Source organism: Eptatretus burgeri, chromosome 5, assembly GCF_056783735.1.
Source record: "Eptatretus burgeri isolate ZD-2024b chromosome 5, Ebu_testis_v1, whole genome shotgun sequence".
Taxonomy (NCBI): domain Eukaryota; kingdom Metazoa; phylum Chordata; class Myxini; order Myxiniformes; family Myxinidae; genus Eptatretus; species Eptatretus burgeri.
This window is the reverse complement of record NC_140965.1, coordinates 69954075-69978283: the sequence shown is the minus strand read 5'-3', so window position 1 is coordinate 69978283 and position 24209 is coordinate 69954075. Positions and strand designations below refer to the sequence as shown.

At 44.5% G+C, this 24209-nt stretch overlaps 1 protein-coding gene and 1 long non-coding RNA gene across 6 annotated transcripts in view; one reads left to right on the top strand and one right to left on the bottom strand.

Annotated features, from left to right (window-relative positions):
* LOC147026660 (pre-B-cell leukemia transcription factor 1-like) overlaps positions 1-2068 on the bottom strand; it is a 261795-nt gene extending 259727 nt beyond the window's left edge. For 2 of the 5 annotated variants that reach the window (XM_085882340.1, XM_085882341.1), the window contains exon 1: positions 1379-2066. In XM_085882340.1, coding sequence (XP_085738466.1) covers positions 1379-1596 — 218 coding nt within the window. In that variant the 5' untranslated portion in view covers positions 1597-2066. Of the gene's footprint in view, positions 1-1378 lie in introns of all 5 variants that reach the window. The other 3 variants (XM_085882339.1, XM_085882337.1, XM_085882338.1) reach the window with 3 other exon arrangements.
* On the top strand, positions 1471-23429 carry LOC147026659 (uncharacterized). Its single transcript, XR_015058453.1, has 3 exons — positions 1471-1605; positions 6444-6675; positions 21783-23429. It is a non-coding gene; the product is annotated as an uncharacterized LOC147026659 (long non-coding RNA).
* The last annotated feature ends 780 nt before the right edge of the window (positions 23430-24209 follow it).

Genomic DNA, 24209 nt, shown 5'->3' with positions numbered 1-24209 from the left:
CCCGCGGACGTGGACCACCGAAACCCCGCGGACGTGGACCACCGAAACCCCGCGGACGTGGACCAGCGAAACCCCGCGGACGTGGACCAGCGAAACCCCGCGGACGTGGACCAGCGAAACCCCGCGGACGTGGACCAGCGAAACCCCGCGGACGTGGACCAGCGAAACCCCGCGGACGTGGACCAGCGAAACCCCGCGGACGTGGACCAGCGAAACCCCGCGGATGTGGACCAGCGAAACCCCGCGGACGTGGACCAGCGAAACCCCGCGGACGTGGACCAGCGAAACCCCGCGGACGTGGACCAGCGAAACCCCGCGGATGTGGACCAGCGAAACCCCGCGGACGTGGACCAGCGAAACCCCGCGGACGTGGACCAGCGAAACCCCGTGGACGTGGACCAGCGAAACCCCGTGGACGTGGACCAGCGAAACCCCGTGGACGTGGACCAGCGAAACCCCGTGGACGTGGACCAGCGAAACCCCGCGGACGTGGACCAGCGAAACCCCGTGGACGTGGACCAGCGAAACCCCGTGGACGTGGACCAGCGAAACCCCGTGGACGTGGACCAGCGAAACCCCGTGGACGTGGACCAGCGAAACCCCGCGGACGTGGACCAGCGAAACCCCGTGGACGTGGACCAGCGAAACCCCGTGGACGTGGACCAGCGAAACCCCGTGGACGTGGACCAGCGAAACCCCGTGGACGTGGACCAGCGAAACTCCGTGGACGTGGACCAGCGAAACTCCGTGGACGTGGACCAGCGAAACCCCGTGGACGTGGACCAGCGAAACTCCGTCGGCGTCACCGAGACCGCGTCGGTCGAACTATGGAAATAAAGGCGGGAAATCAATGCACGCGGAGTTTCTCTTCAACGATCACAGCAGCGATCTCCTCACACGTCCGTCTGTCGTCGTGGTAATCCTCGGACATCGTACACGTACAGACAGACCACTTGGACGTGTACATGGCGACGCACTCTCCGGCACCGCCTTCAGACCCAGGTGTTAAACACCGAGTCGATATATATTTATATATTTATAGATATAGACGGGTTGTACGTCCACCACAGATGGACGACGACGGTTCGGTACGTACGGACGTGTGCCGTGATCGACACGCGAGCTCGCGTACAGTGTGCACTGTACACTCACAGAACCCTTGGCCGTCCTTCGACGCGTACCATACAGAGTAAGGGACGGACAAAGACACGACACGTACAGCAATGTCGAGGGACAGCCGTTAATAGTGAAGAAAGATTTATCCACATCGTCAGGACAGGAAGCGGAGAGACAAAGATGACATGATGTACCGAGACAATGCGGCCACGGGAGGCCGTGAGAGACACAAACAAAGACAAGACTCGGACACGAGACTCACCTGGCCTGAGCCTCGTCAAGACTCTGGTCAGTGATGGTCATGATCTGCTGCAGGATGTCCCCGATGTCTTGTTTCCCGCCCTGAGGCCCCCCGGATCCCGGGCCGTCCACCCCGTCCACGGACGGAACGGACAGGTGCTGGTGCGAGAGGCCAACGGCGGCCATGCCACTCATGCCGATGGCGAGGGACGACATGAGACGGCCCTGGTCGTCCATCATGCACAGGCGGTGAGGAGGGGTGGGGGTGGGGGGAAGGGGTAGGAGGGGTGGAGGGAGGGAAGAACGGAGCGCACACAGACACAGACAGCTCAATGGACACACAGAAGGATGTGAGGAAACGGGAGCAGAGCAGCCTTCATCGGCCTTGGGATCGAGAGGGGAAAAAAGAATGAAGCGAATGAAAGAGGATTCTGCTGCTGGCGTAGCAAGTCCGGTAGTGGTGGTGGTGGTGGTGGTGGTGGTGTGGAACGAGGGGTCGGGATCACTGGCCGGGAATGGGGCGAGGTGGTGGGGGGCGGGGCTCGGGGGTTAAGCCTATTTCCGTGAGTGTTCAAGCGCCGGTGCAGATGATGGAACCCGAGAAGGGAGAGCGTCACGGACAGCGCCACCAGGATCGAAGAATCGCGGACGATGAGCGCGACGAAGCGCCTGCCGATCCCCGCTCCCGACACCGCAAACTTGACCCGGAGTGCTCGGCCGGCCCCCTAGTCGCTCGGCGTTGACCAATAAGAATCCCTGTTTGGGTGTTGGCTCCGCCCATCGCCCGTTGATTGACAAGGCTTAGCCACGCCTGTCGTTATTCCCTTCCACACTTTTTTTTTTTTCGTTTTGTTATCCCTAAAGCTCGATTAATAATTCATTGTTAATCTTTTCTTAAGTGTATGCAAATTTATTCATATATTCGGAGATACGCGAAGTTGTATTTATAAACAATATTAGCGCGCGCATTTACGAGCTGTTGACTTGTGTGCGACGTTTATCGATGTCGATGAAAGAAGAAGAAGAAGAAGAAGAAGATAATTGCCGTTTATACGGCTTCACTGGAGAGCATTGTGAGGTAAAAATGGCGGGAGAAAAGTACTAAAGTGCGCTGAGATGAGGTCAAAATGCCTCGCGTTGCGTCTCGCTGATCGCGTGGACGGGGCTCGGTGCTGGGAGTCATTTTGTTGCCGCCTGGAGATGGGAAGTTTGTTAGTGGGCGGAGTCACATCGCAGCTCGTACAGAGGGAGGGGCGAGCACGGGTTATCCGGTGCGCGATTCGCTGCCGGAGTGATGACGTCATTTGTTTGGGAAGGAGAACGGCAGCTCGAAGCGGGGGCTCGTTCTCCGCTCGTTGTGTGGTGTTTCGGATGGGACTCGAGCTCGTTTCGGTGGACATAAAACAAGGATGCGATCGACGTGCAAAGCCGAAGATGGCGAAATAAGAAGGGGGAACGTCCGTTTGGAATTTCAAATCACGTGCAGGATTTTAATTATCTCGAGCAGGTTCCATTGCCTGCGTTTTGCTGAGTCAACTCGAAGGGGGTTATCGATATATCTTTGGAAGATTTTGAAATGTAATCTTTCAACAGTAAAAGGAGCATTTTTTAATGTGACTTTAAACGGTTATACACAGTGGCCTGAAAAAAATATTCACCCAACCCTAACCCCCCCCCCCCTCGCAAGTTTCTCATTTTTAGGCCGCCTGAGTTGATAACATGTCTATAACATGTGAGAATGTGATGTAATGGACATGCCAACCAGGTAAGGTGTTTATTACTTAATGTATTGGCATATAAAGTGGTGTATGATTGAAGTTGTTCATGTGAAGTAATATGTATAGATAACTTTTAGTGTGTGTGTGTGTGTGTGTGTGTGTGTGTGTGTGTGTGTGTGTGTGTGTGTGTGTGTGTGTGTGTGTGTGTGTGTGTGTGTGTGTGTGTGTGTGTGTGTGTGTGTGTGTGTGTCTGTTGGGGGGTCGTGAGACTACCCTTATTCTCAGTTTTTCCGTCCGTCTGTATGTTTGTATGTTTGTTGGGTGGTCGCGAGACTACCCTTATTCTCAGTTTTTCCGTCTGTCTGTATGTTTGTATGTAATGGACAGTTCTGGAGGCCAGAGAAGTCAGCCAATTTTAATGAAACTTGATTTGTAGGTTCATACCAGGATCTAGTTGTATGCTTTTGAGCATCGTTGCTACGGACGCCACCGTTGCCTAACAAAGGGACTTTGAAATTTTTGAAAAAATCCTAAAAATATTTATATATATATTTTTTTTTGAAAATCAAAAATCTGCTTCCGCGCTTTTATGCGCACTATAATCAACCTCTTTGTCAAAAATTTTCAACCCGATCCGTCAAAAACTGTATGACTAGTATGCAATTATATAGCGACCACCCATGTCGCCTACCGGCTTGTCTGTCTCTCTCTCTCTCTCTCTCTCTCTCTCTCTCTCTCTCTCTCTCTCTCTCTCTCTCTCTCTCTCTCTCTCTCTCTCTCTCTCTCTCTCTCTCTCTCTCTCTCTCTCTCTCTCTCTCTCTCTCTCTCTCTCTCTCTCTCTCTCTCTCTCTCTCTCTCTCTCTCTCTCTCTCTCTCTCTCTCTCTCTCTCTCTCTCTCTCTCTCTCTCTCTCTCTCTCTCTCTCTCTCTCTCTCTCTCTCTCTCTCTCTCTCTCCCTCTCCCTCTCTCTCTCTCTCTCCCTCTCCCTCTCTCTCTCTCTCTCCCTCTCCCTCTCCCTCTCTCTCCAGAGCATAGCTCCGTGACGTTTGATGCGATCTTGATGAAACTTGGACACAAGCGAGATATCATGATCTAGTTGTATCTTTTTGTATGAGGGGCGTCCCACGCCCCTTGTGGGTGGAGCCACGCCGACTTGAACTTTTTAGCGAACGCAGTGAGCTTCATACTTAACGCGTGCACATGAGAGAATAGGAAACAACAACAACACAATACCCCTGGCTATTTGGAATCCGTGTCGTTTGCTATGACCTTTTGCTTCCGATTGTTGTTAAACGCTGTGCGGTGTATAAACACGATTGGGTTTTATTTCTATCTTGTGAATATTACTTAACGCGTGCACATGAGAGAATAGGAAACAACAAAATCAACACAATATCCTGGCAATTGTGAATCCGTGTCATTGGCTATGAACCTTTTGCTTCCGTTTTTGTTTTGTTTCTGGGTTTTTTTTTTTTTTGTTTCCGGTTTTTGTCATGGGGAATGATGCATGCCGGCAGATAAAGGCATCGTCGGAGACATGAAAGACCCAAATAATATCAGACATGGTGTATATTTCCTCCACTGATTTTAATAAAGATATCTCTTGCATCACCAAAAATTAATTTTTAATCGTGATTAAATGATCATCCGCTGATCCCGAATCCAGGCCGAAGTAACCGGAAATTGCGTATACAGTTGTCAACAAGTTATGGGACATTTTCACAAAAGCGGGTCAGGTAACGGTAAAGACTGTCCGATAATTTTTATCGAGCATATATTGCCCAGTCAGTGCAGAGGCCTTTTGGTGATCCTGCGTTGCTGACATCATTTGAACATTTTTCTCGGCCTTATAAGGGGTTCAAGCACTATTTCGAGAATATCAAAGAAAGTTGATTTTTGAGTTTGCTCTTTACCGTTACCTGACCCGCTTTTGTGAAAATGTCCCTTACAGGTAAAGTCAGAAGCGAATTTAAGAATTCTACGTTCGCTTCTCGGCTTTGCCTATTCCATATTATTTATTTATTTTTTCTAGATTTTTTTTTTTCACACAATTTCATTTCCTAGAAGCTGTGCGTAATGTCCATAAGTACAAAATATAAAAAAATCCGATTTGATTTGGTCAATTTTGACGGAACAGATAGGTTTTTACAGTAGGGCTTCCTCAAAAGCTTCCACTAACTCAATTGTACCTATCGTGGCATTGTTCAAAAATTCCCGTGAACCATCGTCGCCTCCCGGCTAGTTATATCCTTTAACAGGCACCTCCACCTCGCTCTTTGGGGTCTTTGGGCATTTCCTTGGTAACCTCGCTGGGGTCTGAAGCCGCCATGTTTTTTGGCCTACTCAACCATGACTTGACTTGGAACAGGCCGCAACGATTTCTGAACGATAAAGTTGTTGTTTTTTCCACTTTACTCACTCGTATTATCGAATGCCTGTTCATCATAGCTACAAATCATTGTGAACATCACTTTTGTAAGTACTGCAGCTTTCAAATTAAGAGCTTGGAGCGATTTCTTGCATTGTATGATACAATTTTCCACAATCTACTCTCACGGACTAATTAAAGTGTATTATCGAAATATTATTTCGGTTTTGAGGATCGGATATTGTCCGGACTAAATAAGTGTCGAAATCTGTTGTGAAATCTGATAATTTAAAGAAATAACGAGTCTTATAACTAATCCGATACACCTATTTACTTTAAACAAGCAAGACTATGTTCCCTCCCTCCTCCATACATACACAAGAAAATGTGAAATTTCAAAAGCATTAAACTCATCTTTTTATATTGTTTGGATAATTGTATTGAGTGAACAAAATTTTTTTAGAAACGTGCCAAAATTAACCAGCTTCATTGAGCTGTATGATTTAATGCATTCACTGCTGGACCTTGTGCCCTGTCCCCCAGAGGGACTGCTTATCCATAAATGGATGTTTTAAAATAAAGTTATAACGTTTGCGCGGACCACAAACTATGTACCACGTGATGCGAGCACAGACGAGCAGGCAACATGGCAGATTATCTGCAATGTTTATTTCACGGGCGTTTTAACTTTGTGATATCTCTCGGGTTGTTCTACATTAAACAGCAACTCTTTTGTGAATAAAGTCATTATTTGAACGAATTCATTTTATTTCATTCACTGCTGCATGCTCGGTAAAGACCGGATTTAAAGGTAAAGGGATCCTATATGGTATGCAGCCACAGCCTGGCTTGCCGTTCCTTATCAACCATTGAATTGAAGTGCTTGCTTAAGTGCTTAAGCCACTTGCTGAGTGACCTATAGTTGATAGCGGTACCATGCTACGTCATTTTGAGCGAATCGTTCACTCACTGCGGATGCTTTTGTCGCACCACATCATTCAGAACAAGTGCTGCATGCTCCGTCATCCTGAGCGAGTGGTGCATGCCCCGTCACCCTGAGCGAGTGCTGCGTGCTGCGTGCTCCGTCATCCTGAGCGAGTGGTGCGTGCGCCGTCATCCTGAGCGAGTGGTGCGTGCGCCATCATCCTGAGCGAGTGGTGCATGCGCCATCATCCTGAGTGAGTGGTGCATGCTCCGTCATCCTGGGCGAGTGGTGCATGCTCCGTCATCCTGAGTGAGTGGTTCGTGCTCCACCATCCTCCGGACGGGAGTTTGTCTCTGGACAGCGTGGTTACGGTTACGTTTCTTGGGGTAGATACAGGAATTCCATGGTAAATGTAGTGTTGTATCGTATAGCATGCTCCGTGAACGAGTAGGAGACATCTCAATGTAATTTAAGTCAGGAAAACTGTGAGCTTAAGCTTGTTATGTGTCACCACACGGGGGGGGGGGGGTGGTATTGCGTTTACTAGGTAGGGTATAAGGGTAGTTTCTCCCAGTATGTGGTTGCCCCCTGTGACCTTTTCCTACGTTTTTTTACATTTACAAAGCCGGCCGTAAAAGAACCACAGTTTCAACAACAATAATACCCCGCAAGCAAAACCCCGCCTGTCAGGAAACGTAACCGGCGGGCCATGCCCGCGAGGCTGATGATTGTTCCCGGGGGAGGGGGTGATATCAAAGAAAAAAAGGTTCCAGAGAGACAAGGAGGGCAGTTGGAAGCAAAAGTGTCAGACTCTTATCTCTTCTCGGCATGATGAGAAAGCTGCCCAATTCTGGCGGTCTCTCTGGAGCCCCTCCCCTTGCTTTTGGACCTGGAACTTAGAGGGAGCCGTTTTGCACTACATTGTGATTGCGAAAAGAAACCATACACGGTTTGTGGGCTGCTGGCGTTGAAGACCGCCACACACTTTTACCTCACGTACATGGCTGCAACGAGTGACTTGGCGCCATTTTTGGTGCGTTTTCCCGCACGGTGGCTCAGCACGTGGCCACCACGGGGTGCATTTGTAATGTGATTTTAAACAATTATATACAGTGGCCTGCAAAAATATTGACCCTCCACCCCTTACCTGCTTGCAAGTTTTCACCTCTTCAGGCCACCTGAGCTTATAACATGCCTATCACTTCTAATGTGGGAATGTGATGTGGCAATTGACATGCCAACCAGGTAAAGTGTTTATCACTTGATATATTAGCATATAAAGTGGTGTATGATTAAAGTTAATTATATATAAGATGTGTCCGGACATCCAGCGCACTGGATGGGAATTCGACAACACCAGGCTCCAAAATAACATCTCTGGACACGAAGCTGAGTGCCGGCATATAGGGAGGAATTTCTTTTATTGTTATCTTTCCCCTTGTCTGTATTTTTGACTGAGTGGAGACGAACAAATTAGGATTTAATTTACCTCATTTTTCATTTCCTTACACTTTGATTTATTCTCATTATCACCCTTGATTTATGTTTATTAAATTATTAGCGTTGAATTTCCTTGTGTTTGTTCGTTGTGGGTTCGAAGATAAACCCCTGTGTTTCTGTTCTGGTAAAGCACCATCACTGCTCCTTCCTGCATGCGCCATAATTGCTGAGAATCTTGGCTGTTTTCCTCCGAGTTGAAACCGTTCTGCTATCCATCCATGTTGGTGTTAATCGGCCTGAACACGACAGTACGTACTGTAGTCGGTAATCACACTGACTCCAACTTGCCTCTCTGGACTTGTCCGGGCGGGGTTTATCTCCGGACGTATCTGGGTGGGGTTTATCTTTGTACGTATTTGATTGGGATTTGTCTACTGACATGTCCGGATGGTATTTATCTACGGACATGTCCAGATTGTATTTATTTCCGGACATGTCCTGATGGTATTTCTCTCCGGACATATCCCGATGGTATTTCTCTTCGGACATGGCTGGATGGTATTTATCTCCGGACGTTTCCAGGCATGGTTTATCTCCGGACATGTCCGAGCGGAGTTTATCTCCGGATGTGTCCGTGGGGGGGAAATAATCTACAGACGTGTCCGGGTGGGCTTTATTTCCTGACATGTCTGGGTAGGGTTTATCTCCAGACGTGTCCAGGCAGGATTTGTCTCCGGGTGCGTCCGGATGGTATTTCTCTCCGGACGGGTCCGGATGGTATTTATCTCCGGATGTGTCTGGATGGTATTTATCTCCGGACGTGTCCGGATGGTATTTATCTCCAGACGTGTCCGGGCAGAGGTTATTTCCGAATGGGAGTTCATCTCCGGATGGTCCAGGTGGGAAATTGTCCCTGGACTCTTGGCTCCAGATGAGTCCGGGCAGTGTTTGTCTCCGAATGTGTCCGGGCGGTGTTTATGTCTGGGCACTGATTGTCTCAAGACGGGTCCGGGCGGTGTTTGTCTCCAGACGCACCTGGGCGGTGTTTATGTCTGGCCGGGAGTTTATCTGCGGACTTGTCCAGATGGGAGTTTGTCTCCGGACGTGTCTGGATGAGAGTTTTTCTCTGGACATGTCCGGATGGCGGTTTGTCTCTGGACGTATCCGGATGGGAGTTTGTCTCCAGACGTGTTCGGATAGGAGTTTGTCTCTGGACAGCTTGGCTACAGACACGTCCAGGCGATATTTATGTCCAGGCAGGAGTTTGTCTCCTGACGTGTCCAGACGGGAGTTTGCCTCTGGATGGGAGTTTTCCTCCAGACATGTCTAGGTGGGAGTTTTCCTCACTTCGGTTGAGGGAGCGCGAGCCGCTCGCTCAGGTTGAGGGAGCGCGAGCCGCTTGCTCTGAATGATGTGGTGCAAGAAAAGCGTCCGCAGTGAATTAATGATTTGCTCAGAATGAAGATAAGTCGCTTGCAAGTAGCTTAAGCTCTTAAGCAAGCACTCCAGTTAAATGGTTGACAAGGAACGGCTGGCCAGGCTGTGGCTGCATACCATATGGGATCCCTTTTACTTTAAAGCCGGTCTTTACCGCGCACACTCCAGTTAACGAAATAAAATGAATTCGTTCAAATAATGACTTGATCCACGAAAGAGTTGCTGCTTCATGTTGAACAATCCTGGAGACATCGCAAAGTTCAATTGCTTATGAAATACTCATGGCAGATAATCTGCCATGTTGTCTGCTCCTCTGTGCACGCGTCACATGGTACATCGTTCGTAGTACATCATTTTAAAATGTCTGTTTTTCACCAGATTTGCTTTGATTGCTTGCAGAGCACCTCGTGAAACCTCTCAAAATACACAGATCTGGCAGATGCAATGGATAAGTCATCTCTCTATGGGACAGGTTGTGAGGTACTGCAGTGAATGCAATGAATCATATAGTTCAATGAAGCTGGTTAATTTTGGCACGTTTCTAAAAAAAATTGTTCACTCAATATAATTCTCCAAACAGTAGAAAAAGACAAGTTTAATTTTGGAAATCTCACATTTTCTTGTGTGCATATAACGAAGGAGGGAACATCGCCTTACTTGCTTAACGTAAATGGGTATATCTCTTTATAAGACTCATTATTTCTTTAAATTGTCAGATTTCACAACAGGTTTCGACACTTATTTAATCCAGACAATATCCAATCCTCAAAGCCGAAATCATATTTCGCTGATATACTTTAATTAGTCTGTAAGAGTAGATCATGGAAAATCGTATCATATAATGCAAGAAATCACTCCAAGCTCCTTAATTGAAACCTATAGCGCTTACAGAAGTGATGTATACAGTGATTTGGAGCGATGATGAACAGGCATTCGATAATATGAGTGAGGAAAGTGAAGAAAAAAAAACTTTATCGTTAAGAAATATTTTCGGCCTGTTCCAAATTCAAGGCATGGTTGAGGCTGAGCAAGCCAAAGTGAGGTGGCCGAAGAGGCGCCTGTTAAAGGATTTAATTAAATAAGGCCGTTAATTATCTTCAAAAGGGGTGTTTTAATTCGCCCAAACACCCAATTTTCACTCTTGTACTTCCTTAGAGTTTTCTTCATATGCATGCAAAGTTTCAGGCTGCTCGGTTTCATGGTTTTGGAGATATGGAGGACACACACACACTGCCATTTACTAGTGTGTGTGTTATATATATATATATATATATATATATATATATATATATATATATATATATATATATATATATATATATATATATATATATATATATATATGTGCACGCACTGACAAGAAGGTAGATACTTTGAGATCTGGGAGGGCTCCGTTCCACCTTCTGAAACCCGCATCTGGAGATAACAACCAACAACACATGACTTGTGTGTAATGCAGGGGAATTTTATCAGCAGGCCTGAGAATGGCACTGAAGGCATGTGGGAATGAAACGTTTGCGAGGGGTTCAGTGCATGAACCATGCACCTGTGTAAACACCCGATCCTGGCACGGCACCAAGGATTCCGCCAACACAGGGACGCACACGTGCATTTTACACTGGGAAAGCTCACTGCACAGAATATGCTCACACGATGAATAATAACTGACCACAAAGAGGACGTAATGAGAGTACAACAGATCAAGTTAAAACAAACACGAGAATTGGAGGTGTCAGATGGTCATTCAGAATTGGCTGGGATCCTCTCCATTTCACTACCTCTCCCCCACCCTATAATCACCAGTACCTCTCTATTCCTCCATATCGGCATACCCCGTACCTTGATATAATCTTCAACTTCCTTAACATCCCCTGCCCTCCTTTTCTCCTCTCCAGGTATGTTCTTTCCCACCTTCCGTCACCAGTCTGCTGTCCCCTTACACCCCCCCACACCCCCTATCTCCTCCTTCACCACTCACACCAGGTGTGTCCTGAACCCAGCCTGCAGCTTTGCACTAATGACGCTCCATCTCCAATTATTACTATTCCGCAAGCGCTCACGCCAAGAGCAAGAATGGTACTGACTGTGGGTGTGAGAAATATGTGAGAGTGGATGGCGATGTGATGCGAGCTTGGATTATCTTTGTAATTAATACGTTATTCGAGAGCAGGAGATCATCTTAAGGGATAATATCGAGAACCAAGAAAGCTAGGAATTGGTATTTAAAATGGGATTTCATGAAATGATTGGATGAAAGGTCAGATATCATCAGGATGATAATGATATCCACTTCATTGATGTGACAACAATATGACATGATATCAAAGTGCAGGGTGAGAGAGCATTAAGATGATATCAGAATGAGATAGCACCAAGATGATATCAGGTTATTGTGAGATCGCCTCACGGTGATATCAGGTGCAGAGTGAGAGTACATCAATATGATATAAAGGTGAGGTTGAGACCGCTTCAGGATGATATGAGCATGTTGGTGAGATAGCGATATGATGGTACCAGGTTGCAAGTTGCTAATGCATCAGGGGTGAGGGTGAGATTTGTTGTGGGATGAGACCAGGATAATGTGATGCTTACATTGTTAGGAGATTGGGACGTAAGGTCGAATCAGATATAACCACATCGTGAGACATTTGAATATTGATGCCTAACGGATAGTGTTACATGCCGTAACTGAAGCAAGGAGAGCAATCGCTGCAATAAATCCACTATTGGTGGTTACACAGAAATATAGCACGTTCGATACCACCATAAACAGAGCTTTCGCGTCATCAGCAGCACTTCATTTCAATTTCATTTACTTACCGCTGTGCTCGTATATCTTTTATGGCTTTGCTCCGAGACATTGGCCATGATCTCTCTCGTTAATCGACACAAGATACGTGTGCTGGTCGGTGCTCATGTGAGAATGCAGGACGGCATCATGACTGTGATTTTTTTTTTATTTCTTTAAATCATTACCATAAAGATCAACTATATCTACACTGCACTCACTAACCACGAACACCACACCATCATAATCATCAAATCATGAAATCACTACAATTTACACACCAAGCATTGCACTCACCACAACCACCACCCACTGTGCATTCTTTAATGCAATCACTAAAACAAGTTATAAACTAGAGAGTTCATAGAACCCCTTAGTCTGCACAATCTTGAGAAAAAGGACGTGAGAATTGGGGTCTTTTCCACTCTCTTCACTAATTTCAGTTTTTCTGCCAATTTTCCGTTGTTCGTTGCGAAGAGCTTAAAGTCATTAATGACTTTGCTCAGCGAGTCCAGGGCCAGGCAAAACAGGAGGGCGAAAGGCTGTTTCCGCGACGTATCTTCGCTCCTGGTATTTCGAGCTTTCCTTCCGAGTGCTGCAATATCGATATGGTGTTCCAGAGCTCCATTGCTTTGTCAATCATTTTGAATATTTTGGAGTTGATTGTGTACACCTGCATGCATTTTATCATCCATGAATGTGGGACACCATCAAAAACTTTTATGTTGTCTATCCAGCCTGTGGACAATTTGGTTCTTCTCGTTTTACAGTTTTCGAGTATGGCCTTGTTTAGTAGTAGGTGGTTTATTGTTCCGTAGCATCTTCTCTTGCATTCCTTCTGTTCTGTCTTAATACCTTCTTGTTGTGTTCAGTGTTGGTACATAATTTCTGTGATGATTCTCGTTGGAAGTTTGTACTTTGTTGGTGGATATGTTGTTGGCCCATAATTGTGAGGTTGTTGGGTTTCTTCAGATTTCGGAATGAGGAAGGTGTTACCTTCTGTGAGCTATTCATCCATTGCATTTTCCTCTTGGGTAAATTCGTTGCATGCTCAAGTGTAGTTGCATGGGAAAGATGCTCGTTGCTTTAGCCAGAAGTTTGGAATTCCATCCGTGCCAGGGCTTTTAAAGTTTGGCATTTTTCTTTATTTGTTTTTTTTTATTTTTTATTTTTTTTCTTCCTCAATTATGGGGGCATTTTGCTTAAATGTTGTTTTATCTTTTGCACCTCCTTACTGTTATTTTGGGTCTTCAAAAATTCCTTTCCAGAAATCTTCAATTTCATCTTTTTCAGTGGGATTTGTTACATTTTGTTTTTGTTTCCCCGAGTTTGCGGTGGAATCCTTTTGGCTTATTTTCAAACATCTGGTTTTGCTTTCTTCCATTCTTGACTTGGTAGTAGTTTTTAATCATCCTTGCTATCATTTCTATTTTTAGTTTTGTTTCAGCAACCATCACCTCTCGGCTTTTGTCCTCAATTTTATAATTGTTTTTTTTTTTTTAATTTGCTTCATTACTTTTGGGTTCTGGTTTCTTCTTCTGAATTGCTGTATTTGTCTCGTTTCCTTTCTCAGTTGTTCTCTCTTTGTCATGAGTGTCCATTTCCATGGTAGTACTTGGTCTCTGTATGTAGGGCATGGTTTGTTGTTCTTACGTTGTAGTTCCTGATACTTTTTTTGAATGAGCAGTGCCGCTGCAAAGCAAACAGTATTGATTTTTTTCAAGGGGGGGGGATGATTTTGGTATCATTCTTGTGAGTGTTCAGTTGGTCCTCCTTACTGGTATTTTTGTCCATTTGTTGTTTTCGATTCTATAGAGTTATGGTCTTTTCCTGATTGATAGTAATGTCATCTCTAATTTGTCAGGCAGCTCTCCTTTCAGTCTATGCTGCCTGCTCATCTTCGCCCTCGTCTTCTTCCTCTTCTCCGCTCAGTTGTTGCCTCCACCACCAAAGGTGGACAGAGGTTATGTTTTCACCCCTGTCTGTCTCTCTGTCTGTGAACAGGATATCTCAAAAAGTTGTGGACGGATTTGGACGAAACTTGGTGGACAGGTTGGGTGTGTGACAAGGATGAATTGATTCGATTTTGGTGAAAGTCTGGATACTTGGATTGTTTAAGCGATTTTTCACCATTGAGAGATAGTGTCACAAACTATATTTAGCATCATATCTCAAAAAATTATCAACGGATTCAGACGAAACTTTGTGGACTGGTTAGGAGAATGACGAGGACGAATTGATTAGATTTTGGTGGGGATCCGGATCCAGATACGTACCAGATTTTTTTTGATTTTTTTTTTTCTTTTCAAAGTGTTTCTTCACTATTGAGAAATGGGACCCAAAAACGATATATAGCATGATATTTCAAAAAGTTATGGACGGATTATGACAAAACTTGGTGAGCAAGCCAATTCGATTTTGGTTCGGGTCCGGATGCAGATTCGGCCTATCAGTGGGATACAAAACGTAAACTGTTCATCCTGACAGAGGTATAGCATTCTATTTGTTTGATTTTGTTTTTAGTCTCGCCCAACAGGACAATCAGTTCTGATCGATCTGTGTCAGTGAATGTTTAACCTCCGCCATCTTCGAAGATGGATGGAGGTTACTGTTTTCACCCCTTTCTGTTTGTTTGTTTGTTTGTTTGTGAACAGTATTACGGAAAAACTCCTCGACGGATTTCGACGAAACTTGGTGGGGGTTAGGTATGGTCCAAGGATCATGCCATTAAATTTTGGACTTGGTCCCCCCCCAAAAAAATTGTTACCCCCCCCAAAAAATAGAGAATTTTTTTTGCATTTCTACATGTTTTAAGTGATTTCCACCCCTCCCCAAAACAAATTGTTACCCCCCCCTAAAAAAGGGGGAAATTTTTTTTTTTTGCATTTCTACATGTTTTAAGTAATTTTCAACCCCCCCCCAAAAAAATTACCCCCCCACCCCAAAAAAAGGGGAAAATTTTTTTTTGCATTTCTACATGTTTTAAGTGATTTCCAACCCCCCCCCCCCCAAAAAAAATTGTTAGAAAAAAAATTTTTTTTTTTGCATTTCTGCATGTTTTAAGTGATTTCCAACCCCCCCCCCCCCCCCCCCAAAAAAATGTTGGAGAAAAGAACTATAACTGTCAGCACTGTTGACATCATATTTAATGAATAAGATATAAGGTTCACTTGAGTGACCCAGCAGTATTGGCAGCGGAGGTTTTGCACTCTCCCGATTGCTCCCCCTCTAGTTTTATCATTGTATCTGTATGATTACCCCACACGTGCAAAACGATAAGCAGGGTTAAGCAATTGGTTCATGTCCACCCATCCATCTGTCGGTTTATGATTGATGAACAACTTATTTATCTTGAATGTTATATTTTGAACACTAATCGGAACATGAATAGGAAGACAAGTTTCTCGTTTTACTCTTCTTTGGCTTTGAATTCGTCCTGATTGCACATGCGCATAGAGGAGCGAGATAATATTTTTACGCTCTCTGCCTACCTGGCAGTCAAACAAAATGGAAAATCATTCCAAACAGGAAACTTAATGTTTTTAAGGATGTCTTAATGGACACAAACAACAGGCATGAAGAATTCATGCGTTAGATTGGGTAATTAAGATACTCTGGGAAAAACGACGGTAAAACACGGAATTAATTTATTTCTACTCCTTTAAACCTCTTTAAACCTGTATTTAAATTGAATTATATATTTGAACACTGTAGAACACAAACGCCTTCATAATACTTCCAAGAACCATGATATACATATATATATATATATATATATATATATATATATATATATATATATATATATATATATATATATATATATATGTGTGTGTGTTTATAATAATGAGAGTGTGTGGTCTGTAAGAGGGACAGTATTTGGGTGAAGAAGACTCTGCCAATATGGCCGTGTAAGTCTGAGGTCGATCAACACTGCATTCTATGGTGATGAATAAAGCCTCCATCTCGTAAACTGCAGCTCAGTCATGTTATTCCAGTGAATAAGGCCATAAGGGTGATGTATAAGACTGCTTCAGTAGCACTAAACTTACAGATTTGTTGAACCATTTTTAATATCATTATTTTATTGAAATTGAAGTACAGTATTTTTTTTTGAACACTTAGTGAGGCCACTGAGAATATTGTGTGCAGTTTTGGTCACCACAACTCAGGAAGGACAAAGCTGCCATAGAGAGGGTTCAGCACAGGGTTACTCCATTGATTCAGGGCCTAGCTAGACTCAGCAATGAGGAGCGATTGAAGGCAACGGTGCTTTATACATTAGAAAGGAGGCTGTTACAAGTGGATATGATGGAGATGTTTCGACAATGAATGGTGTCAACAAAAAAGTGAAAAATAATTCTTCATCACAATAGACAGTGATAGGACCAGGGGCCAAAGCCTGAGAATAAAGAAGAGGAGAGTTAAGATGTGAGTAAGGCAGGGGTCTTTCACTTAGGTCTTAGAGAGTAGTTAATGCATGGAATGGCCTCCCTGGAAAGGTAGTCGCAGCAGAAACAGTAGATACGTTTAAATTAGAATTAATCGGTACCTGGAAGTTATGGAGATTGAGGGGTATTGCGATGTTGGCAGGACTTTTGGGTCGCTTGAATATGGATGGGTAAAGAGGAGGTGCTTCTGTGTGGAGTGTTGTGTCTGTGGGGGTCTTCTCAAGGGGTGGTGTGTGATTGATGTTGTGTGTTTCTCACCCAAGTACCACCTTTGCCCATCCTCCTCCTCCCATGAAAAAAACGATGTATTTTCTTTTTAAATTTACATTATTAAAATTGATATATTTCCCCCATTTTTATTTTGACACCCTTGGAATATCGCTGGGAATGACACATTTTCTCATCTACATTCCTCCTCTCATTCTCCCAATGAAATTACGTCGTTGTAACAGATAAAATTGGTCTGGTGTTGATGTGGTGCAGTCACGATGGGCTGAATGGCCTCCTCCTGCGTCTAGTTTCCTCAACCACCGAAGGTTGATGGAGGTTATGTTTTCACCCCCGTCTGTCTGTTTGTCTATCTGTTGTCTGTGAGCAGGATATCTCAAAAGGTTGTGGACGGATTCAGAGAAGATTTGGTGGGGAGGTTGGGTATGAGATGAGGAGGAATTGGTTAGATTTTGGTGACAATCCAGAGCCGTATGCTGATATAAGAATTTTTAAAGTGATTCTTCACCACAGAGACAGGGCCAAAAACGATATTTAGGTATAGTATGATATCTCAAAAGGTTGAAGACGGATTTGGACGAAACTTGGCAGACAGGTTGGGTGTACGACAAGGACGAATCTATTCGATTGTGGTGAAGATCTGGCCTGGCATATGGGAACGTCTTAATTTTTCAAGTGATTCTTCACCGTTGAGGGATGGTGCCAAAATCGATATATAACACGGTATTTCAAACAGTTATGGACGAGTTATGACAAAACCTGGTGGATGAGTTGGTTAGATGACAAGCCCAAGCCGATTTGATTTTGGTTCAGGTCAGCAGATCTGGCCTATCAGTGGGATACAAAACGTAAACTATTCATCGTGGTGGAGGTATGCGCTCTACCGAGTGCCGCGGATAGTTTCCTTGTGTATCACTGTGCGGTGTAACATGTTCTGTGAACTCTTATTGTTTTTGGTATTGTTGTTGACTGTTGGGTTTTCCTATGGAGAAATGATAGCACAGGCAGAATGCGTCGGTTGGCCAAAAAAAAAACCAACTCGTACCTGGCAGTTCCACAATGTAAAGTTCTGATTAGTGTTTGTCTGAAAACGTTCATAAGGTATAAAAGAAGCATATTTTTTTTACACTAAATTTACTCAATATTTCCGTGTTCACTGCCAATCACTTGGTCAACATCATTTGCTCTTTCTTTCGAAGCACTCCCCCGATCACACAAGGAACCCTTCTGATCCCCTTCCCTGAGCCTTCCACTTTCTGACCCTGTCGAGGTTGGTCAATGAATACATCAAACAAACCAGGGGGATCGTTTCGACATCTTGTTTTTCATATCGTCCGTAATTAAAACTACTGTGACGAATACTCAGGAGCCAGGTGCACTCACCGTCCCTCACATTACTCTCGATGATGTATGGAGTACTGGACTAATGGTCTCCTTCGCCCATCGCCGTGTTCACTTCATGTGCGAGTGCTGGATTTGCGGGTGAAAAACGACAGCCGAGCCGTGAATCCCTGGTCAAAAACATTGAGTTCGTACCACGAACCGAGACCATGTCGCGCCCCCTGGCGGAGCCATCTGGGGTTCCTGTCTGGGGGTCTAGCCGTGCCACCTGTCACTGCCGATCTCGTTCTCATTCCTTGACATGAGTTTCTTTCCATCTAATAATAGCAAACATAACCTGATACATACGTTCAATATTCATTAAATAGATAAGGGTTTACATTTTTCTCTGCAGTAGCTGAGATCGAATTTGCAATAGAAGACTTGATAAACAACTGTGAACATTTCGCGCCAAAACGTCACATTTGACTAAATGGAAATTATTGATCCTTGAACCTCGTTTTCTGCTCTACATCTGTTAATTGAGATTATGTTGCAAAGCAATGTTCAAATATAAATAACGCACCCAGTGATTTATTTGTCTCATTATTCCTAGCAAATTGTAGAGACAGCGTGAAGCACCGGCGGGGCGTTTCCCAGTTCTTCATATTAGTTTGGACCTTGAAAATGATGTCACAACGAGAAATCCTCCATTTGCTATTACTTGGGTTAAGAATTTTGAGATGATATCACGAGGGAGAAGTTGAGAGTAAGTTTTTGACTTGACTTTCTGAGGGTAAACAAGTGAGAAATGACCACACTGTGATCAAAACCTGCAATGCAAAGGGCAGCGTATAATCAACAGAGGCCTACAGGCCTGATGTCTTAGGCCCAACAGAAAACCAAGATGGCAGCCATAGTATTTCGTTTCAGTGCCATGGTGGGTGGAGTCAAGTGACAAATGTGGGTGGAGTCAGACAGCTGTCCGACCAATGGGTGCACATTTCAAAATTCGACTCCGAAGAAGAACTCCAACGACTAGCCGGGAGGCGACGATGGTTCGCGGGAATTATTCAACAATGCCACGATAGGTACAATTGAGTTAGTGGAAGCTTTTGAGGAAGCCCTACCATAAAAACCTATCTCTTCCGTCAAAATTGACCAAATCAAATCGGATTTTTTTATATATAGTACTTATGGACATTACGCACAGCTTCTCGGAAATGAAATTGCGAGAAAAAAAATCGAGAGAAAAAAAGTTCAAGTGGGTGTGGCTCCGCCCACAAGGGGCGTGGGACGCCCCTCATACAAAAAGACACAACTGGACCATGATATCGAGCTTGTGTCCAAGTTTCATCAAGATCGCATCAAACATCACTTTGCTATGCTCTGGAGAGAGTCACAGACAGACAGACAGAGAGACACACAGACACAACGAAAATAGTGGTCACTGCTGGTGCCCGCGAACCAACAACAACTATGCAGAGCTCTTGCAGACCTGCAACGAAAAACACAATGAATCTTCAAGCACAAAAGGGCTTTGTATTTATGAGGTATGCAGTGGAGAAGGGAGAATAGGAGGAAGATAAGAAAGATAAAGAAAGAAATGGATTCGTGCAGGAGAAGTGGGAAGAAAGGAAAGAAGGATGAGAGGAGATGAGAGTTGGGAGAGTGAAAAGGAGGCATTCTCTGGGGCATACAGAAAATTAAATGGGGTAGGAGAGTCAAAATCCCCTTCATCTTTGCACACACATCTGTGTGTGTGTGTGTGTGTGTGTGTGTGTGTGTGTGTGTGTGTGTGTGTGTGTGTGTGTGTGTGTGTGTGTGTGTGTGTGTGTGTGTGTGTGTGTGTGTGTGTGTGTGTGTGTGTGTGTGTGTGTGTGTGTGTGTGTGTGTGTGTCATTGATTGGTATCTACATATGCGGGTTTCAGAATGTGGAATGGAGCCCTCCCAAGGTGGGCTCAAAGTATCCACCTTCATTTCGGTAAGGAGTCACGATCCATGGACCAAGCTGTGAAATTTTCTGTTCTCAACGTTTTGTGCCGAGGGCTCTGTTCAGGATCGTTACCGAGCCAAGGACGGCTTTCAACTGTAGTTCGGTTTTCGTAAGATTTCCAGGGATGGTTTTTTAATATCTCTGTGAGGTTCTTCGCCATCATTCCCGTGAGGTTCTTCATCATCACTGTTACAACTTTGACATTCTTCAGCTTCCAGGATCTTTTCACTTGATGCTTGGTTTTTGGTCATTTTCTTGATTTCTGCATCGTTAGTCCAAAATCACAGGAATTAGCACCTCAATTTTCAATGCCTTCTCCTTTTTTTGCACCCAAGTATGACATCTGGTCACAATGCTTTGTTTTCGATGTTCACGCCCGATGGGATCATTAGGTCGTACGTGAGCATTACTTGAATGTTTTCAGTGATTGCTTTTGGTTTATTTTCCCACAATTTTTCTGGAACTGCAATATCAAAGTTTTTTTTTTTCAAATGTGCCGGTGGATTACTTTAACAACTCTGGTGTGTCATTGTGTGGTAGAGCTGTTCTGACACGTTTTTTTTTTTTTTGGGGTGTGTGTGTTCAGTCATTAAGCATCACATATCATACTCTTTGCTAATCCAACCTCTACCCCTCACCTGTCTTGTTTTTTTTTCCTCCTCCCCCCACCCTTCTCTCTCACTCTGTCTCCTCGCTCTCCCCCCCTCCAAGTAAAATGCAGCACTCTCCTCCCACACCTCTATCTGTCTGTGTGTGTGTGTGTCTGTCTGTGTGTGTGTCTGTCTGTGTGTGTGTCTGTCTGTGTGTGTGTCTGTCTGTGTGTGTGTCTGTCTGTGTGTGTGTCTGTCTGTGTGTGTGTCTGTCTGTGTGTGTCTGTCTGTCTGTCTGTGTGTGTCTGTCTGTCTGTGTGTGTCTGTCTGTCTGTCTGTGTGTGTCTGTCTGTCTGTGTGTCTGTCTGTCTGTCTGTGTGTGTCTGTCTGTCTGTGTGTCTGTCTGTCTGTCTGTGTGTGTCTGTCTGTCTGTGTGTGTCTGTCTGTCTGTGTGTGTCTGTCTGTGTGTCTGTCTGTCTGTGTGTGTGTGTCTGTCTGTGTGTGTGTCTGTGTGCGCGTGTCTGTGTGCGCGTGTGTGTACCTGTGTGTGTGTACCTGTGTGTGTCTGTCTGTCTGTGTGTGTGTCTGTCTGTCTGTGTGTGTGTCTGTCTGTCTGTGTGTGTGTCTGTCTGTCTGTGTGTGTCTGTCTGTCTGTGTGTGTCTGTCTGTCTGTCTGTGTGTGTCTGTCTGTCTGTGTGTGTCTGTCTGTCTGTCTGTGTCTGTCTGTCTGTGTCTGTCTGTCTGTGTCTGTCTGTCTGTCTGTCTGTCTCTCTCTCTCTCTCTCTCTCACTCACTCACTCACTCACTCACTCACTCACTCACTCACTCACTCACTCACTCACTCACTCACTCACTCACATGCACCCTCCCTCCCGCAGTGAATAGCAATGTTTGGTGAGGTGTCGCTCTCCCCACCTCCCCCCCCCTTTCTCGCTCTTCCCTCCCCCTTCCTAGCTCCCCTTTTTTCATCCTCTCTGCCTCCACTCCCCCATCTCACCCTACACCTTCCTCCACTCTCTCTCCCTCCCTCTTTCCCCCCCCCCGCCCCCACCCTTTATTGTCCCCGTCAGCAAAGTGACTGGTTGTATTTTCTCAAAAGAAACAAATGGAAGTTATGAGATTTTATCTTAAAGGCTTAACAATGTTGTTTTCGCGTTGTATGCAGCATGGCTGCTGGCTGCATCATTTTCTGGAAGCACGGTTGGGCTGCTAATGCAGTGACCCTATTACCAGTAAGCTGGTACTCCTTTTTCTGACCTCGGAAGGATGACAGGCTGAATCAACCCACCTGGTGTTATTTCAACAGCATGACAGGGGCTCAAACTCAAGACCTTGAGATCTCAAGCCAGCCACCTTAACCATCAAGCCACACCAGGCTTGCCATTCCAATCATAAACCGGAATAAACAACGCCACGTGTAAGGTTGTTTGGAGAAGGTTTTATTTGTTTGATCTTTTTCTTTTTAATTTATTATTATTATTGTGAAGTTTCCAGAATGTGGTTCATTGTGCATTCTCTGGCTATTTAACAAGGCTGCTGCTGTGGTACGATAGCAACCAGTGTAACGTTTCTGGGTTTCAACCACCGAGCTCTATAACACCACTACAGAGATCATCGGCAGCTAGTGATTGTCCGCATCGCGGCGTCTGCTCAGCATCCATGTTTAGTCCTTTCATCCACAGCAGTGAGTGGGAATTGACTGGTTTTAATCCTTTAACTGCGCTTTTCACGCTAATTCCGAAAAGAGTTCCATACTTTCAAAAGCACAAGCCTTCTTTATAGAGGCTCCTTGAATGTGTTATCACTAATTTACAGAACTAGGACACCGCCGGCCCACATGATCAGCCCTGGGATGGTTTGTTTATGTGTTCCTAGTAGGCTTGGGTCGAGACGGCTTTTTGTAGCGGGGGTTTCCGCAAATCCACGAAATGACTAATTTTGAAGGGCAGTAAGTACTTCATTGGGAGTCAAGGGGATTACCAGAATATCGATGAAACCGCACCTTTTAGGGGTGCAATATGTACTCTTCCGCGGAATTGACATCATGTGTCCATCTTATTGACGTCATGTTTCTGCTATAAATTGTCGTGATTGGGACGCTATGGTCATCCGTTTCGGTTAACCCATTAAGAGTTAAAACCACGTGTTTCGATTTAAAAAAAGAAATAACATTCAGATTATACGGACTCACCGGATTGTTGCCGCTTATCTAAATTTCACAAAGCGGCAATAGGATACACGTCCGGATCAGTGCTGGATTAACCATGAGGCAGACAAGGCATGTGCCTTAGGGCCAGCCAAAAATTATTTTCATATTAAATATTTGTCTTTTTTTGTATTAAATATTTTGTTCTTGTTACTTGTCCATTATATTTTCCTTTTGGATAAGTTCGTTGAATTCTCGAGCGTAGTGATTATGGAAAGCATCTCGTGGCTTTAGCCAGAAGTTTGGAATTCCACTCGGTCCAGGGCTTTTAAAAATTGGCAATTTTGCATGTTGTTTATTCATTCCTTTCTTCATCAATCATCACTGGGGACATTTCCCTTACATGTTGCTTTTTTTTCTTTCCAAGTTTCAGATCCATTTTGCCTGTTTGTTGTGTTCTTTTGGATCTTCATACACTCCCTTCAAGAAAATTTCTCGATTATCTTCTTCAGGAGGACTTGATACATTTTGCTTTTGTTTCCCTTGTTTGCGTTGGAATATTTTCGGTAATTTTCAAACATCTGGTTTTGTTTCCTCCAATTGTTGACTTTGTCATGGTTTTTTTTTTTGGCTTCCTTGCTGTCATTTCTTTTCAGCACACATTAACTCGAGGTCTTTATATTCTATTTGATATATATATATATATATATATATATATATATATATATATATATATATATATATATATATATATATATTTTACCCTCGCTCGAGGAGAGGATATTGCATCAAGGTCCGTTTGTTTGTTTGTTTGTTTGTCTGCACATAATGGATGAGCATAGGCCACAACGCCACCTAGTGGTAGCCAGTAATACAAGTTATCTTTTTTCACCTCGGTATTTCTGTAAAGTTTGTACAATTAGAATGTGAGTGTGTCCATTAAATATTGTAGCGTACTTTTCATCGGTGCTAACTTGTTAGTACTTTTCCATCATGAACTTTGTTGCAATGGCAGTAGGTAGTAATGTAGGCATGGTTTTTTTTTATCTGGTTTTTAACCAATCATTTTGCCCGACACTACTACTGGGCTCTACTACCTCCCCCTCGAGGGACGAGGGGGTGAGGAAGGCTTTAACGTGAGCGTGAGAACGCTTCCCTGCCTGGCAGCTCGCTATTTACACCATCGTGGAAGTGACTCACGGACTTGAGTTTCACTGAAGTTGAACTAGAGTTCACTGGAGTTACACCGCATTTGCAGCTCTATCTTCAGTGACGCATTTTCTCTCTTGATTCATGGAGTTTCGTACCACGTGTCTGTTTGTGGCCCTTTCCTCCGCAGAGCTTGGTACTGTTCACGGCCCTGTTTTCAGTGGGTTTTTGCTATTTTCAACCGAGGGACTACCATCATTTAACCCCTTTTAGTGGGCAGCTTATTCTCAAGGACAC